Genomic DNA, 19,756 nt, shown 5'->3' with positions numbered 1-19,756 from the left:
AGGTGTCAACTGTAAGCATTGGACCGAATACACCTGTAGAACCACTTCAAATGCACGTTCAAGTTCTAAGAGTGAAGTTAAGGAAGATGCCACACATAACACTCAAATGAAGATCGTTGTTAATCTGTACCCATGAATTAAGATAAAAGTTCTTTTTTCCTCTTAACTCTTTCATGGGATGTGGGCATTGCTGGCAATGCCATCATTTGTTGCTCATTCTAATTGCCCAAAGTGAAGTTAACAGTCAACCACATCGCTGTGGGTCTGCAATACATGTAGGCCAGATTGGGTAAGGATAACATATTTTCTTTCGTTAAGGGCACCAGTGAACCAGATGGATTTTTACAACAATTAGCAACGGTTTCATGATTTCCCAGATCAGGTCAAATCAGCAGAGCAATTGTTAATACATACTGTTATACATACTGTTCAAATTATTCAAATTATATACATATCTTATAATTTGTGGTTTTTTTATTTAGCGAAAAGAAGATATGATATTGTATTTAGAACATATATTTCAATATACTGACAAACATACCATTGAAAATGTAAATTGTTTGGTACACTTCATTGCATTAAATGGAAGAAGGTAACATGATACAGTAATCACAGCCGTGGTGATCAGTAAAAATGTGTATGAAGAGATCTCCTGGAATCTTATTATTCTTTGACAGACAACCCTTTGTTGGATTACCAATCATTATTATAATGTTCAGATGTTTGTATTAAGAGCAAATAACACACCAATATTCAGCACTTCTTCCTTTCTCATTGGGCTAGACATACAGTACTAACCAAGAAGTTTTCCTTTACATATTTGAGGAATTCTTCACATCACCTTGCCCTTGGCTCTATTTCCCACCCTTCTAGTTTTTATTAGTGTATTTTCTGCAAAGTCTGTATGGACCTGTGTTGTATTTGTCTTTTTTTTAACTTAGAGATAATTGATGAATAAAGTATAATTTTGAAATAAAAAGAATTGAAGCATGCTACTATTACTGACATACTTTGTCCGTAGATGTATGTCTTTATCTTTCTGAAGACTTGGAAGTGCTCAGTAAACAGCCAACTATTCATCCTATTCACCCTCAAGTATATTGTCCCTTTGTATAACTGTGACATTATCATTAAGATATACATGTTTGGTTAGGGGATGAATTGGCTCCACTACCTGAATTTTATCTGTTGCTTGCACATTTAGTAAGGACAGTTTCATATAGGGTGTCAGCTCACCCAGGCCCAGCTCAGTGTCCTCTGGGACCACAATGTATTTCAACTGGGTCTTTTTCACTGTATCTCCCGGGGTGTCTGACTCTACTTGACCCTCATTCCCCTGATTCATTGCACCCAAGGCTGGCTCCTGTTTCAGGCAGCAATCCTGTGAGGTCATGAGATGTGGGTTGAAGTCGGATTCTGTTGTGCCAGACATCTCATGAATTGAGACTGGGTGCCACCACTGTGTCTGTGCATTCAAGGGCAAGGCTGAAGACTGAAGGCTTTCAGGAAACATCAGGAAGGGGTCTACTGGGAAGTGAGTCCCAGCATCCACAGTGAAGTCACACGATGTGTTATGAACTTTATCCCATTCCCAATCTGGCATCATGTTGTTGCTTGACTTGAATGTAAGTTTATCAGAAGACATATAATCAGATGACTCAATTTCACCAGACTCCAGTTGTGGCTGAAACACCTCTGAGTTCTGTTGCTCTCCTGAGTTCCACCCGGTTTGTGCTGATTTGGTCCAGGGTGCAGAGACACAGTTGCTGAAAGATTTATAACCAATTTGATCAGAAGATTCAGTTGCTGTACTGTCAGCATCTGGGCATAGTGAGTAGGTGTTTAGTTTGAGTGGGGAGTCTCTGTCTTCATTTACAGCGAATGGGTGGTACTTGTCTTCCTCTTGGTCCTTTACGACACTTTTGAACAAGGAGTAATCAGGATCTTCAGAGGTGGAAAAAGGCAAATCCTCAAAGGGCAAAGAGAAAGGGGACAAGGAGTTTTTCAGGACTGGGAAATTGAAACCTGGAAATAGAGGGAAGGGGAATTTGTCATTGGAATTGGAGACCTCCATCAAGGGTTGAAAGACTGGGATGTTCACTGTGCAAAGCTTGTCATCAGTACTCTCGATCCTGTTCTTCCCTCCGAAACTAAATCAAGGAAAAATGTAAACATGTAAAATTTCTGATGCAAAACTGTATTTGAACATTCAACTATTTGATTAATTTTCTAAATTATGAAATATAGTCTTCCCCCTTACCTGGCAGGTACGGGAATGATTGTATAACTGTGAGCTCTCCAAACCTCTCGGACTAGGTATAGGAACTGAACTACTCACTGATCCAGCACCTCACTGAATCAGTGTCTGTACTTCGCCCAGTTTGACAGATCATTTTGTCAAAGTTATTGTTGAAGCCTTTTTTAAAATTCTTTCATGGGATGTGGATGTCACTGGCAAGGCTAACAACTATTGTACATTTCTAACTTCCCCCAAGAAAGTGACGAGCTATCTTCTTGATTCACAGAAGTCCATCTGGTATGGGTATTCCACAATGATATGAGCAAGAATTCCAGGAAGTTGAGTCAGTGCAAGTGAAGTGATAACACTATGTTTTCAAGTTAGGATGGTGCACGACTTGCAAGGGAAATTGCAGCGTATGGTTGTTCCTATGTGTCAGCTACTTCTACATGGTGCAGATCATGGATTTGGAAGGTGCTGTTGATGAAAACTTGGTGAGTAGCTACAGAACATTTGTATATAGAATCATACTGGTGTCGCTGCGCATCAGTGGTGGAGAGAATGAATTTTTAGGTAAGTGGATGGTTTGTCAATCTAGCAAACTGCTTTATCCTGGATGCTATTGAGCATCTGAGTGTTATTGTTGAAACAGCACCCTTCCAGGTAAAAGGAGAGAATTCCATCACACTCCTGACTTGTGCATTGCAGACGGTGCACAGGCTTTGGGGAGACAGGAAATGAGTTACTCACTGCAGGATTCCTAGCCTTTGACCTAACCTTTGTTGTAGCCGCAGTACTTATATCTGGTCAATGGTAATCCCCAGCATGTTGATAAATAAGGAACACGGTTATAGCCCTGACTGTCAAGGGGAAATGGTTACATTTACTGTTGTTGGAGAAGACCATTGCTTGTTCCATGAATATTACTTGCTCCTTATCAGCCTACGTTTGAGATTAGTACAAGTCTTGCAGCACATGGACACACATAGCTTCAGTATCCAATCAGCTGCAAATTTATTTATTTTTATTCATTAATGGGATTTGGGTATCGCTTGCTGGGCCAGCATTTATTGCCCTTCCCTAGTTTCCCTTGAGAAGACAGAGATGAGCTGCTTTCTTGAACTGCTGCAGGTCATTTGCTATAAGTAGACCCATAATGCCATTAGGAAGTTCCAGCATTTTGATCCAGGGACACTGAAGGAATGGTGATATATTTCCAGGGTAGCATGGTGAGTGGCTTGGAGGGGAACTGCAGGTGGTGGTGTTCCCATGTATCTGCTGCCCTTGTCCTTCTCAATGTTTGTGTTCATGGGTTTGGATGATTCTGAACTTTATTCTGAACTCGGCAAACTTCTGGCCTTATGATGCAAGAAAGGTATTGATGAAGTGGATGAAGGTGGTTGGGAGTAGGACAGTTCTGTGAGAAATTCTTGCATTGCTGTTGTGGGACTGAGATGAGTAGTCTTTAACAACCACAACCATCTTTATTTGTGCTTGATATGACTCCAACTAGTGGAGAATGTTTGCCCTGCTGCGTTGGTAAGGAATTCCAAATAAAGATTGATTTATGCTGCTGAACAAGGACTCAGATTCCTCTTTCAAATCCCTCTTCAACAGCCTGATTCACATTGACTTCAATTTTACCAAGACTGCTTGATATGAACAAGGAATAAGAGTAGGCCATTCAGCCCTTTAAGCCTGCTCCGCCATTCAATAAGATCATGGCTGATCTGATTTTAACTGCAACTCTACATTCCTACATATCCCCAAAAATCTTTGCTCCCCTTGGTAATCAAGAATCTATCTACCTCTATTTATTGATTGTAATTAAGTCAGCCAGGTGGACCTCATAGAATATTGAGTACCCTGATTTTTCAGTTATTAGGAGCCTAACATTCCCTGAGGCACTAGATACAAAAGCTTAAACACATATACCAACAGGTTCAAGAACAGCTTCTTCCCTGCTGTTATTAGACTTCTGAATGGACCTGTCAAATTTCAAATCTAATGTCGATCTTGCTTTTCTCTTTACAGCCTTGTATTCCTTGCTCTATTCTATCACCCTATAATCTTTTTATGGTATGATATACCTGTACTACAAGCAAAATAAAACTTTTCACTATACCTAGATACATGTGACAATAATAAATCAAATCAAATCAAATCGAGAAACCTTTCAAGAGTTGATAGATTTAATTAAGGAATATTATGACCTCAAGCCCCCTCTAATTCTGAGATGCTATCAGTTTTACTCGGCAATCCAAGAACCAGGGGAATCTGTTTTGGGATTTTTGACTAGGTTAAGACAACTGGCAGAGGCAGGTGACTTTGGTTTAACTCTTAATGAGATGCTGAGAGACCATTTGCATGTGGTATTAATGATGTAATCATGCAAAACTGTCTACTAGCTGAAGCCCAACTGGACTCCAAATAGATACTAACAACTGGCTTTATTGTTAGAAAATGCAGCAAATGGAGTATATGAGTTGCAGGGTATTCGGATGGAAGTGGACACCCTTGCCAGGCCAAATGACCTTGGGGAACACCACTTGAATGAAGGTAATTGCATAGCCTCACTTAGGATATATCCTGAATAGAGGGACTCTAGGTCAGCCCACAGCAAAACCCAAAAACAAAGCCAAGCCTCGGTCAAACGATTAAAACTTTCTTCAGGATCTGTGCTGGCAAGCCATTGCATTTGCAGCTGGTATGCCATCTTGAGTAAGCAAAAGAGTCCCACTAGACTTAAATTGAGTAAGCAAACTCATAGGCCAGTATTCAAGGGAATGCACGCCCTGGAAAGTCTACCAACAAGTGGTTTCGAATAGTTATATTGCTTCGCAATGTCCCAGAACTAATCAAAATAAATATTTGGTTAAATGGTCACCCAGTTCTAATGGAGGTCAACACCGACACAGTGTTTCAGTGATTACAGAGCCAGTCTTTAACAAAATTCACTCTGGACTCCAACCCTTAAGTTTGCGCAAGACTCCGGCTAGACTGAGAACCTATACTGGGGAACTTTTACAGATTAAGGGTACAACTTTAGTTCTAGCTTCTTATGGAAAACAGCTGGTTCAGTTAACTACTATTTAGTAAAAGGCTCGGCTCCAAGCTTGATGGGGCAAAATTATTTGGCTCAACATTTTTCGATTAGAAAATGGCTGCCTGAGTGAAATCCTTATTAGATACCCAGAAGTTTTTCAGGAAAGTCTAGGGACTACCAAAAGAGTCAAGGCCACTTTGCATGTTGACCAGGATACAATTCCACGATTCTGCAAGGCCCATCCAGTGCCATTTGCCTTGCAGGCGAAAGTAGAGGCAGAAATCAAAAGGTTGAAAGGTGAAGGAATCATCAAACCTGTCCAGTTTGCAGAATGGGCAGTACTTATTTGTCTGAATTGACTAGTTCATCTGTTTTGTCTTGAATGCTATGTGCATTCAAATACTATGGCTTAGATTCTAACCTTTTATTATTTTTGTAACCTCTGGTCTTATCTGCTGATTTGCTCTTACTGACTCCCTTTAAGCTATGGGTGTTTCCCTTAAGCTTAAAAAAGATTTTAAAAAGGATTAAAAAAGAGGAGAAACTTTTAAAAGGACATGAGGGACAATATTTTTACACAGAGAGTGGTTCGAGTGGGAAATGGACTACCAGAAGAAGTGGTGGGTTCAGGTACAGTTAGAACATTTAAAAGACATTTGGATAAGTTCACGAATAGGAAAGGTTTGCAGGGATATGGGCCAAATGCAGGTAAGTGGTTCTCGTTTAGTTTGGGAGCATGGTTGGTGTGGACTAGTTGAACCGAAGGGTCTGTTTCCATGCTGCATGATTCTATGACTTGTCCCTTCCAGTCATTGTCTGTTTATCATTTCCCATATTAATTTCTCTGTTGCATTTTCCCCACTCTTTGATTCACCACAACTTCCCAAATTTGAGCCCTTCTCCTATATCCGTCTTTCAGCCACACATTTATCTCTCTAACCTTGTTTACCCTATGCCAGTTTGCACATGGCTCAGGAAGTAATTCAGAGATTATTACTTTAAAGGTACTACTTCTTAATTTGGCACATAGCTCCTTATACTGACTATGCAGAACAACTTTCCTGTTCTAACTATGTCATTGGAGCCCACGTTGATCATAATAACTGGATTCTACTCACCCCATTGCAAGTTCTTCTGCAGTACAGAGCAGATATCTGCACTGGCAGACAATGTAGCTGGCTGGACTCACGAGGCCCCTGTCTGAGATATTTGTAACTTTGATAGCCATGGGTGAAGTGCTGGAAGACTGGAGGGTAGCTAATGTGGTGCCGTTATTTAAGAAAGGTGGTAAGGAAAACCCAGGGAATGACAAGGACTGATTAGGGCCGGTCAACATGGTTTGTGTGTGGGAAATCATGTCTCATTAACTTGACTGAGCTTTTTGAAGAAGTGACAAAGAAGATTGATGAAGGCAACATGATGGACATTGTCTATATGTACTTCAGCAAAGCAGTCAACAAGGTTTTGCATGGTAGATTGGTTAGCAAGGTTAGATCAAATAGAATTTAGGGGAAGCTAGCCATTGGATACAAATTGGCTTGAAGGTAGGAGACAGAGAATGGTGGTAGAGGGTTGTTTTTTGGCCTGGAGGCCTGTGACTGGTGGTATGCCTCAAAGATCGGTGTTGAATCTGCTGCTTTTTCACAGATATATAAATGATTTCAATGTGAATATAGGAGGTATGGTTAGTAAGTTTGTAGAGACACCAAAGTTGGTGGAGTAGTGGATAGTGAAGAAAGTTATCTCAGTGTACAACAGGACCTTGATCAGATAGGCTGAGCAGTGGCAGATAGAGTTTAATTTAAATAAATCTGAGGTGTTGCATTTTGGTAAGGCAAATCAGGGCAGGACTTATACACTTAATGCTAAGGTCCTTGGGAGTATTGCCAAACAAAGAGACCTTGGAGTGCAGATGCATCATTCCTTGATGGATGGAGTCACACTTTTCACTGTATCTTCAAGATATATGTGACAATAAATCATTCATTCATTCAGGTAGACAGGGTAGTGAAGAAGGCATTTGGAACACTTGATGAGTCAGTGTATTGAGTATAGGAGTTGGAATGTCATGTTGCAGCTGTACAGGATATTGGTTAGGCCTCTTTTGGAATACTGCGTTCAATTCTCGTCTCCCTACTACAGGAAAGATGTTATTAAACTTGAAAGGGTGCAGAAAAGATTTACAAGAATGTTGCCTAGGTGGGAGGATTTGAACTGTAGGGAGAGGCTGAATAGTCTGAGGCTATTTTCACTGGAGTGTCAGGGGAATGACCTTACAAAGGTTATAAAATCATGAGGGGCATGGATAGGATGAATAGCTAAGATCCTTTCCTAAGAGTAGGGGGAGTCCAAAACTGGAGGGCATAGGTTTAAGATGAGATGGTAAAGATTTAAAAGGGACCTAAGGGGCAACTTTTTTATGCAGAGGGTGGTATGTGTATGGAACGAGCTGCCAGAGGAAGTGGTCGGGCTGGTACAATTACAAATTTAATAGGCATCTGGATGGGTACATGAATAGGAAGGGTTTAGAGGGTTATGGGCCAAATGCTGGCAAATGGGAGTAGATTAATTTAGGATATCTGGTCAGCATGGATGAGTTAGACCAAAGGGTCTGTTTCCAAACTATACAACTCGATGATTCTATGATAATGCGCACGACTCTTGAAGCCACATCCATTCCTATTGCACAATGATGTCAAGGGCTGTTATTTTCATTTCACTCTCACATTCAGTTCTTTTGTCAATGTTGGACCAAGAACGTAATGAAATTAGGAGAAAGCAGTCCTTGCAGAATACAAACCCAGCATCAATGAGCAGATTATTGCAGTGTAAGTGCAACTTGATACCACTGTCAATGAATCCTTCCATCACTTTACTGATAATTGACAGAAGACTGATGGGGAAATAATTGACTGGATTGGATTTATTGTGTATTTTCTGTGGAAAGGACATAACATTGCAATTTCTGTATTGTTTGGTAGATGTCAGTGTTGTAGCTGTACAAAAACAACTTGGCTGGGGTGTGGCCAGTTCTAGAGCACAGGTATTCAGTATTAATGCTGGAATGTTGTCAATACCCATAGCATTTGCATTGCTAGAGCTTTTAGCCATTTCTTGATATCAGGAGAAATCAATCAAACTGGCTGTTATGTTGGGGATCTCAGGAATAGGCTAAAGTAGATCATTCACCAGCACCTTTTCTGATGAAGGGTCTAGGCCCAAAACGTCAGCCTTTCTGCTCCTATGATGCTGCTTGGCCTGCTGTGTTCATCCAGCCCTGCACCTTGTTGTCTCTCATTCACCAGCACGTCTGGCTGAAGATGATTGCAATTGTTTCAGCTTTGACTCTTGCACAAGTATGCCAGGTGCCTTCATTATTGAGGATGAGAATGCTTGTGGAGCCTTCTCCTTGTGCTAATTGTTTCATTTTCCCACATTCATTCACAGAATATGTAGTGAGATTTCAGAGCTTTAATCTAATCCTCTGGTTGTGGAATTACTTCGCTCAATAGATTGCAATTTGTTTCCATCATTTGGCAAGCAAGTAATCCTGTTCTATAGCTTCAGTAGGTTGATATTTCCTTTTTAAGTATGCTTAATGCTGTGCCCGGCACACTCTCCTACACTCTTCATTGAACCAGTGCTTAATCATAATGATAAAGTGAGGGATATTCTGGGGCATGAGGTTATAGATTATGGCTGGTTACATGTACTGAGTGTTTGCACCTAACATGATTTGTTTCAATTAGAGTACTTTAGTCTAGAAAGGAAGGAATTCTTCATCTTTGGTTGGATTGAATCTCAAAGGTGAAAGGACAAAAGGGTGAAAGAACTGGACCAATCTGCAATTAAACCTGAAGATCCAAGCTCTTTACTGTTTGTTCTCATTTCCCAACAAACAGATAGCTTCATATCTACAGAACCTGCCAAATCCAGGACCTCTACCACCCAGAAAGAGAAGTGCAGAATGGGTATTGGGAAGACCACCACCTGCAGGTTGCCCTGCATGTCACACTCCACCTTGACTTGGAACTGTATCGCCTTGCCTTGATTAACTATCATGGATCAAATACTGGAAGTTCTTCCCTAACAGCGCTGTATGTGTACCTACAGTACATGGACTGCAGCAGTTCAAGAAGGCAGTTCATTACCTTATTACCACCTTATGAAGGGCAACCAGGAATGGGCGATAAATGCTGGCCTTGCTGGGACATACCACATTCTAGGAACGAAGGTTAAAGAATAACACACAAGAGATCTAAAGCTCTAACCTTTAGCTCTGTTCTTCCCCCACAGCTCCTGAACAAACAAGGCTTTAGCAGAAAATATTTGCATGCAGACAATGTTCCTGTATTTATTGAGTAACTGGTATGCAAAGCTTAAGATGCTTGTGTACAGTCAGTGTTATATTCAAATAATATCCACAAGATTAGGTGACAGTTCTATCGAAAAATAAATGCACCCCACAGACTGAAGTCCAATGAAATGGAAATGATACCTCAGCTTCTAATCATTAATTTTTCACCAACTGAGGACATCTTAAAGTGCTTTATCACTGGTAAAATAGTTCTGAAAGTGTTGTCATTGTTTTAATGTGTGAAGTACAGTTGTTGTTGGCAAGATCCCACAAACAAGTTAAGTCACCATAGTCTAACCAAACCATAGAGAGAGAGAGATAATTGGTGATGGTTTAACCTGAAAGTCACCACACCTCAGTCAAGGGGAGATGTTAATAGAATCATAGAATCCCTATTGCGGAGATAGAGGCCATTCAGCACATCAAGTCTGCACCAACCCATTGAAGAGCATCCCATCCAGACCCCATCCTATCCCTATATTTACCATGACAAATCCACCCAACCTGCACACATCTTTGGACTGTGGGAGGAAACCAGAGCACCCAGAAGAAACCCACACAGACACAGGGAGAAACTCCATACAGGCAGTCACCCAAGGCTGGAATCAAACCTGCGTCCCTGGCACTGTGAGGCAGCAGTGCTAAGCACTGTGCCACCCCCAAGGGCATTCCTTTGTGGTAACCTCAGCCAGTGCAGGAATTGAACCCATGATGTTGCATCACTTTGCATTGCAAACTAGTCATCCAGCCAACTGAGCTAACTGTCCAGCTGTTTTACAATGGCCACGTTATCTGTTTTAGTGATATTGCTCAAGGGATAAATATTTGACTAGGACACTAGAAGAACTCCTGTAGCTCTTGTACAGTAACATAGGTTCCTTTACATCCCATATGAAAGGCAGACATGTCCTCTGTTTGACAGCTCAGCAAAAAAATAGCATCTCCAACTGTGAAGTACTCCCTAAATATAATCTGTATTTATAATACAGTGCTGTATGCTCAAATCTGCAACATGGATGTTTAATTGATAGCCTTCTAATTCAGAGCTAAGTGTTACCACTGAAAGATAGCTGACACCAATGGCAAAACAAAAATAAGTTGCAAAGAGTATAAGGGAAGTCTAACTAAACCAGTGATCTTGAAGAGGCTATGGATTGACCTTTGAAGAAATGATTGAAGGAGGAGAAAGTTTTTGTGATTCTGAGATCCTGAATAAAATTGAAGTAAAGAGCAGATAATGTGATGAATCTTGATTTCAACTCAGAGAAAAGGGATAATGTATCAGACAGAAGAACTTTGACCCAAAAGAAAACTTGGAAGAGAAGTTCAGAAGGGCGATGCCAGTAGCAAGATCAATGAGAATGATAAGTGACAGCAAGTGTGAAGTTAGAGGTGCAAGGCAGATCACTAACTGGACAACAAGCCTTGGGATAGTTTCATCCTGACTAATGCATCTCAAAGCCATTTTGATGAGTTAAGTGATGTAAATCAGATACCGTATCATAAGAATCTTCATGTGATTCTATTGATGTAATGTGAATAGATTGCAAATTCAACAGCATTTTGATTAATCAGTTATAAAGGTAACCCTACTCACCATGGGAGTTCATTGCTCCATGAAACCTTTTCCACTTTGCAGTCATCAAGCATGTCATCATTGAAAACATGTCCATTCTTCTGTTTAAGAAAACAAAATCTGTTTAATCTCAAAGGTTGGAGTAATTGGAGAAGTTACAAATTCAAACCACACTGCATTTGTCTCCTATCATTTTACAGCAAATGCATACTTCTCACTATTTCATGACTCGTTTATGGCCTAGAGTACAGAGAATGTTCCTCTCATTGCTCCTAAGCTCTAAATATATTATCTGGCTCGCTGTGTTCTTTAATTCTTCCTCACTAATGCATTCAATGTAATGAATGGTGTGTGCAGAGTGATTGTGTGTCTAATGAGAAAACCTGGCATTTGACAGTAAGAAAAAATAAACATATAGTTGTAATACCTGCAATTTGTCAAAGTTTTCCTTAGATAGATCATTTGGTTGAGGTCTGGGAATATCCTCCCACCAATTCTTCTTCACACTGTGGAGAACAGTAAAGACATTTATCAGGAAATATCTAGGTAGAAGCCATGACCTCAGACTTCCTTGCACAGAGCATGGTCTGTCTCAGCCAGTACCACAGGCAGAACCAAATGTCATGCTGATGTCCAACATGAAAGGGCATGGAGAATGAGGATGAACCAATGACATCTTGCTCTTTAGCACTTTGTAGTTCCCATTTCTGAAGTACCATTCATGGAAACCAATTTGCGTAACAGTGAACTGAAATCAAACAATTTACAAACTGAACCCTTTAACATTTCCACACATATAAAGCAATTTCCATAGGGGACAGTGAGCACAGGGATTGGGAGGCAAGACTGATTTGTTCATGCTTGCCGAGCATTCCACCCGGACCAATGGCAGTTTCCCTTGAGTTAGATCAGCTAACGGTGTGCATAGAATCTGCTAGACTCAGTGGACATTGTGAGGGACTAATCCACTAAATGTCCACCATGCAATGGCTGTAATGACAGTATAGAGGTTTACTCTGTACCTAACCTTTGACGTACCTGCTCTAGGAGTGTTTGATGGGGGCAGTGTAGAGCAAGATTTACTCTGAATGTAAGCCCATCATGTATTTGACCTGGCAGTGTTTCATGGGACAATATGGAGAGAATTTTATTCTGTATCTAAGCCGTTCTGTAGGTGCCCTGGGAGGGTTTGATGGGACAGTGTAGAGAGAATATTATTTTGTATATATAGTTTGAAAAAGGTGGACTTACAACTTGAAACCAAAGAAGCAGATAGCCACAGGTACAGGGACGATGATACACACGAAGACAATTAATGCAGTTGAAATGAAGTCAGAGGAACCTGAATGGTAAAGAAAATAACTAAAATGTACTCAAAAAATTTCACTCTGAAGGATCTGGTTCTGAAAAACGCTGAGAAAATGAAAACAGAACTGACTTGTACCCTGGCTTTCTCACACCACCTAACTCCACTGCTGTACAAAAGAGAGTCTTGTTCATTCTTACTTGCCATGCCAAGTAAGTAGCCAGGAAATGCATTACCTCAACTGTTTTCAAGGAATTGACAGCAGTTGTTGGAAATTGTTTAACAGTTTTCTCTGTGAATCACACCCTGCATTCCCAAACACGTTTAGGCAGGTCTGAAGATTTCTCAGATTACAGCCAAAAACTATTTCTTGATAGCGCCCTGGAACAGGAAGATGCTGCTGCGGATGTTGTCATTGTGTACCCACGCTGGACTGCAGTAGGATGTTTGTGTTGCTGAGATGTGCCAATACCTCACCATCCCTTTCACAACTATGTGTTCAACTTGTTCTGAAATGTCAAAACAGGCCCAGGAAATGCAGTATTCTTCATTAGCAGGTGGATCTGTGATCCTTTCAAAACCTCAGTGACTCCAGCTTAAAGGAAAATTTAGCAATTTGTCAGAAAATGGATAACTTGGCAAATTTAAACCTGTTGGGGGCTGAAGCCTGCACAAATATCTCAAACTGATATACTACCCCCAACAAGTCAGCAGTTGAAGTGCTAAGCTGTTTCCTGCACCATGAGACAGGGAGGGGAAAAATTAGACATGATACCTGGTCCTGAGTCTAAATCAGTGAATGGAACTTTTTGCAAAATACTATATCTCAAAAGATGAAGATTGGGTTTCTGTGTAGCCACAGAGGTGGAATATATGAGGGTGAATCTATATTCCTTTCAGCGGAGACAGAGGATGGGCACAATTGGACAGAAAATGAAATCTGTATTTCCTTTTACTTTTAGCACTTACCGTAATACCACACACACTCAGGGCTCCAGTCACTCCACACCCCATGATATTCTGGTAGTGGTTTGGAGCGAACCTTCATATGATAGCTGTATCCAGGATCCAACACCGATTGAAGGGCCAGCATTTTCTGGTTTGTTGTGTTAATTGTCTACATCAAACCCGAGAACAGCAGAAACTAAGTAAAACTCAAACCAGCGACAAGGTTCAAAATAAATTCTACTTTATTCTCAGCTTCAGCATGTCAATTCAATTACACTAACTACCTTTCTTCCCCTTTCATGTCCTAACTTTCCAAGGATATCAACCCATTGAAGTTCTTCACCTCCCTCAATCTCTCTTACCTTCTACAATCCAAATTATAACATTACAATCCAATTTATAACATCCAATTTGGAGCTCCAAACCACCACTCATAAATTTACCTTTGGACAGTGAATTTCCCAGTCATCACTCAAACTTAAACCCAGTTTCCATGTTAATTTCATCAAAATACATAAACACGTAACAGGAGTCCTGAGGAAATTCACTGCGCATCTTTCTTTTAAAGGTGATGCTATGATTCACTTATGATAATCTAATTCTGCTCCTATTTTGTATGGTCATACCCTACTGCTGGCCCAGAACAGAGAAAAAAAGTACACAGACATACTTTAGAGTTATAGAGATATACAGCATGGAAACAGACTCTTCGGTCCAATTCATCCATGCTGATCAGATATCCTAAATTAATTTGGTCCCATTTGCCAGCATTTGGCCTGAAACCCTCTAAACCCTTCCTATTCATATACCCATCCAGATGCCTTTTAAATGTTGTAATTGAACCAGCCTCCCGCACTTCCTCCGGTAGCTCATTTCCATACACACACCACCCTCTGCATGAAAAAGTTGCCCCTTGGATCCCTTTTAAATCTTTCCCCACTTGCCTTAAACCTATGCCCTCTAGTTTTGGACTTTCCAACCCTGGGTAAAAGACCTTGGCTATTTAACCTATCCATGCTGCTCATGATTTTACAAACCTCTATAAAGACACCCCCCAGCCTTCGATGCTCCAGGGAAAATAGCCTCAGTCTATTCAGCCTCTCCCTACAGCTCAAACTCTCCAACCTTGGCAACATCCTTGCAATCTTTTCTGAATGCTTTCAAGTTTAACAACATTCTTCCTATAGCAGGGAGACCAGAATTGCACGCAGTATTCCAATAGTAGCCCAACCAATGTCCTGTACAGCCACAACATGACCTCCCAACTCCTACACTCGATGCACTGACCAATAAAGGCAAGCATACCAAATGCCTTCTTCATTATCCTATCTACCTGCGACTCCCCATTCAAGAAACTATGAACCTGCACTCCAAGATCTCTTTGTTCAGCAACACTCCCAGGACCTTACCATTAAGTGTATAAGTCCTGTCCTGATTTGCCTTTCCAAAATGCAGCACCTCACATTTACCTAAATTAAACTCCATCTGTCACTCCTCAGCATATTGGCCCATCTGATCAAGATCCCGTTGTACTCTTAGGTAACCTTCTTCACTGTCCACTACACTTCCAATTTTGGTGTCACCTGCAAACTTACTAACCATACCTCCTATGTTCACATCCAGATCATTTACATAAATGACAAAAAGCAGTGGACCCAACACTGATCCTTGTGGCACACCATTGGTTACAGGCCTCCAGTCTGAAAAGCAACCCTCCACCAAAGGGTCTAGGCCCGAAACGTCAGCCTCTCTGCTCCTATGATGCTGCTTGGCCTGCTGTGTTCATCCAGCCCTGCACCTTGTTGCCTCCACCACCACCCTCTGTCTTCTACCTTCTACCATGAGGAACCTTGTCGAATGCCTCAATGAAGTCCATATAGGTCACATCCACCGCTCTGCCCTCATCAATCCCCTTTGTTATTTCTTCAAAAAAACTCAATCAAGTTTATGAGACACGATTTCCCACACACAAAGCCATATTGACCATCCCTATTCAGTCCTTGCCTTTCCAAATACCTGTAAATCCTGTCCCTCGGGATTCCATCCAACAACTTGCCTATCACTGATGTCAGGCTCACCAATCTATAATTCCATGGCTTTTCCTTACTACCTTTCTTGAATAGCAGCATCACGTTAGCCAACCTCCAGTCTTCCAGCCCCTCACCTGTGGCTATACAAGTATCTCAGTAAGGGGCTCAACAATCACTCCCGTAGTTTTCCACAAGAGTTCGAGGGTACATCTGATCAGGTCCCGGGGATTTACCCATCTTTATGCGTTTTAAAACATCCAGCACCACCTCCACTGTAATATGGACATTTTTCAAGATATCATTATTTATTTCCCCACGTTCTCTATTTTCCATATCCTTCTCCACTGTAAGTACTGATGCAAAATACTCATTTAGTATCTCTCCCATCTCCTACAGTTCCACACATAGGCGGCCTTGCTGATCTTTAAGGTGCCCTATTCTCTCCCTTGTTACCCTTTTGTCCTTAATGTATTTGTAGAATCCCTTTGGATTCTCCTTAACCCACTTTCCCTTTTTGCCTTCCTGATTTCCCTCTTAATTATATTCTTACTGCCTTTTTACCCTTCTAGCGAATCCCCCGATTTCTGCTATCTATACCTGACATATGCTTCCTTCTTATTCTTGACCAAAACCTCAGTTTCTCTAGTCATCCAGCATTCCCTACACCTACCAGCCTTGCCCTTCACCCTAACAGGAACATACTGTCTCTGAACTCTCATTATCTCATTTTTGATGGCTTCCCATTTTCCAGCCGTCCCTTTATCTGCGAACATTCATACCTAATAAATTTTTGAAAGCTCTTGCCTAATACCATCAAAATTGGCCTTTCTCCAATTTAGAACTTTAACTTTTAGATCTGGTGTGTCCTAATCTATCAATATTTTAAAGCTAATATAATTACGAACATTGGCCCCAAAGTGCTCCTCCACTGACACCTCAGTCACCTGCCCTGCCTTATTTCCCAAGAGTAGGTCAATTTAGATGACTTCTACTCTATGTATTCCAGAATAGGAACCTTCTGTTATGAAACAGTGAGACCTGTTCAGGAATCCTTACAGCCTGCAAGAGGAAGGATCACCATTGAACTCATGATCCCTTAGCAACAATAGCACTGTGCTCCTCAATTTAATTGCCCAGATGCATAGCCAGACTTTCTGACACCTACTATGAAAGTGTAAATATAAAAGATAAATGTGGGACTAGAGTGACGGGTGTTTGGGGAAAGTGGTGGTTGACCAGGTGGGTGAGTGGAAAGGGTGAGAAATGGGTCAGGAGGTTGGGGAAGGATGTCAAGTTGGGTTCAGGTTGCTGCTAAAATCACTATTTAGCCATCAGAATGTCTGGACCATTTTCTATCACAGCAGTGTAACTTGTAAATTGTTGCTATCATGCAATAAATGACATCTTATTTAAGAAAAGGGCCTCTTCTCATTAAATTACTAAGTGATTTATTTTTACCATGCTAGGTCAAGTAGGCAATATACCTGCTAATTCCTGCCTGGAAAGAAGATGGTGGCAGCAAATCTACCAGAAACCAGTCATGATGAACAGTGGTTAGGATTCATCTTACAACAGGGATTTAAAAAAAAAAATCATCATGGGATGTGGGCATCGTTAGTTGGGCCAGCATTTATTGACCATCCCTCATTGCCCTTGAGAAGGTGGTGGTGAGCTGTCTTTTAGAACTACTGCAATCCATTTGATGTAGGTAAACGCTCAATGCTATTAGGGATGGTGTTACAGGATTTAGACCCAGTGAAACCAAGGAATGACAATGTATTTCAAAGTCAGGATGGTGAGTGGCTTGGAGGGCAACTTGCAGATGCTTGTGTTCCCTTGTATTTGCTGCTCTTACCCCTCTGAACAGTAGCAATTGTGGGCTTGGGTCTAAGAACTCTTAGTGAATTGCAATTTGTAGATGTTACACATTGCTGCTATTGAGCATCATTGATGGGGGAAGTAAACATTTATGGCGGAGTGCCAATCAAGTTGGCTGCTTTGTCTTGGATTGTATCGAATTTCTTGAGTGCTGTTGGAGCTGCACATAATCATCACAAGTGGGGAATATTCCATCACATTCCTGACTTGTGCCTTGTAGCTTTGGAGAGGCAGGTGGTGAGTTACGCAGAGCAAAATTCTTAGCTTTTGTAGCCATAGTCTTTTCACGCTAATCCTGTTCAGTTTCTGGTCAATGGTAACCCCCAGGATGTTGATAATGTGGCATTCAATGTCAAGAGATGATGGTTTGATTGTTAGAAATGGTCATTACCTGGCATTTGTGTGGCATGAATGTTGCTTGCCATTTTTCAGTCCAAACCCGGATATTACCCATGCCTTGTTGCATTTGGACATGGGCTGCTTCAGTATCTGAGGAGTCATGAATGGTGCTGAACATGTGCAATCAGTGAATTTCTCCACTTCTGGCCTTATAATGGACAGAAGTTCATTGATGAAGCAGCTAAAGATAGCTAGGGCTAGGCTACTCCCCTGAGAAACCCTGCATAGATGTCCTGGAACTGAGATGACTGACCTCCAATAACCATAACCATCCTTGTTTGTGATAACAAGGTGTAGAGCTGGATGAACACAGCAGGCCAAGCAGCATCATAGGAGCAGGAAGGCTGACATTTGGAAGGTGTTGGTGAAGTGGATGAACTGTTCGAGCTCCTCGTGGGAGCACGAGGCAGCGCCGATACAGTCATCAATGTAACGGAGGAAGAGGCGGGGTTTAGGGCCAGTGTAGGTACGGAAGAGGGATTGTTCCACGTAACCTACAAAGAGGCAGGCATAGCTTGGGCCCATGCGGGTACCCATGGCCACCCCCTTTGTCTGTAGGAAGTGGGAGGAATTGAAAGAGAAGTTGTTGAGGGTGAGGATGAGTTCGGCTAAGCGGATGAGGGTGTCAGTGGAGGGGGATTGGTCGGGCCTGCGGGACAGGAAGAAGCGGAGGGCTTTTAGGCCATCTGTATGGGGAATGCAGGTGTATAGGGATTGGACGTCCATGGTAAAGATGAGGTGTTGGGGACCGGGGAATTGGAGGTTCTGGAGGAGGTGGAGGGCGTGGGTGGTGTCACGGACGTAGGTAGGGAGTTCCTGGACCAAGGGGGAGAAAATGGAGTCCAGATAGTTGGAGATAAGTTCGGTGGGGCAGGAGCAGGCGGAGACAATGGGTCAACCAGGGCATTCAGGTTTGTGGATTTTGGGAAGGAGATAGAAGCAGGAGGTGCGGGGTTGGGGAACGATGAGGTTGGAGGCCGTGGGTAGGAGGTCACCTGAGGTGATGAGGTTGTAGATGGTTTGGGAGATGATGGTTTGGTGCTCGGGGGTGGGGTCATGATCAAGGGGGCAGTAGGAGGAGGTGTCAGAGAGTTGGCGTCTGGCCTCAGCGATGTAGAGGTCAGTGCGCCATACTACAACTGCGCCTCCCTTGTCCGCAGGTTTTATGGTGACGTTAGGGTTGGAGCGGAGGGACCGGAGGGCTGCATGTTCTGCGGGGGAGAGGTTGGACTGGGTGAGAGGGATGGAGAGGTTGAGGCGATTGATGTCTCGACGGCAATTAGAGATGAAGAGGTCGAGGGAGGGTAGGAGGCCTTGGGGTGGTGTCCAGGAGGAGGGGGTGTGTTGGAGGCGGGAGAAGGGGTCAGTAGAGGGGGGGGTTAGGTTCACGGTTAAAGAAGTAAGCGTGGAGGCGGAGGCGGCAGAAAAACTGCTCTATGTCCAAACGTGAGCGATATTCGTTGATGTGTGGGTGGAGGGGGACACAGGTGAGCCCTTTACTGAGGACTGACCATTCGTCATCAGTAAGGGGGAGGTCTGGGGGGATGGTGAAGACTCGGCAGGGCTGGGTGTTGCTGTCTCCTCTGGAGCTGCTGGCTGTGGAGGCTGTGGGTGGAGCGACGTCGGTGTTGGCTGTGGGCGGGGTTGCGTCGGCGTAGGCTGTGGGCGGGGTTGCGTTGGCGTCAGCGGTGGGCGGAGTTGCGTCTGCGTCGGTGATGGGTGGAGCGGCGTCGGTGGTGGGCGGCGCAGGGTAGGCGGCGGCAGCCTGAGGAGCTCGAACAGTTCATCCACTTCACCAACACCTTCCATCCCAACCTTAAGTTCACCTGGACCATCTCTAATACCTCTCTCTCCTTCCTGGACCTCTCTGTCTCCATCTCGGGCAACCACCTAGAAACCAATATCCATTTCAAGCCCACCGACTCCCACCGCTACCTAGAATACACCTCCTCCCACCCACCTTCCTGCAAAAATGCC

General features: G+C 42.6%; 2 protein-coding genes across 2 annotated transcripts in view; both read right to left on the bottom strand.

The window, feature by feature from the left end:
• LOC109937342 (interleukin-4 receptor subunit alpha-like) overlaps nt 1–19,756 on the bottom strand; it is a 277,396-nt gene that overhangs the window by 224,024 nt on the left and 33,616 nt on the right. The gene's annotated exons all lie outside the window — the stretch shown is intronic.
• On the bottom strand, nt 457–13,638 carry LOC109910724. Its single transcript, XM_020509964.2, has 5 exons — nt 13,494–13,638; nt 12,470–12,560; nt 11,646–11,724; nt 11,240–11,319; nt 457–2,150 (listed from the first exon to the last, which is right to left on the bottom strand). The coding sequence occupies exons 1-5, from the start codon at nt 13,615–13,617 to the stop codon at nt 1,082–1,084; spliced, it is 1,443 nt and encodes a 480-aa protein (XP_020365553.1). The 5' UTR covers nt 13,618–13,638; the 3' UTR covers nt 457–1,081.

Source organism: Rhincodon typus, chromosome 21 (assembly GCF_021869965.1).
Source record: "Rhincodon typus isolate 14 chromosome 21, sRhiTyp1.1, whole genome shotgun sequence".
Lineage (NCBI taxonomy): Eukaryota > Metazoa > Chordata > Chondrichthyes > Orectolobiformes > Rhincodontidae > Rhincodon > Rhincodon typus.
This window is presented reverse-complemented; position numbering and strand designations above follow the sequence as displayed.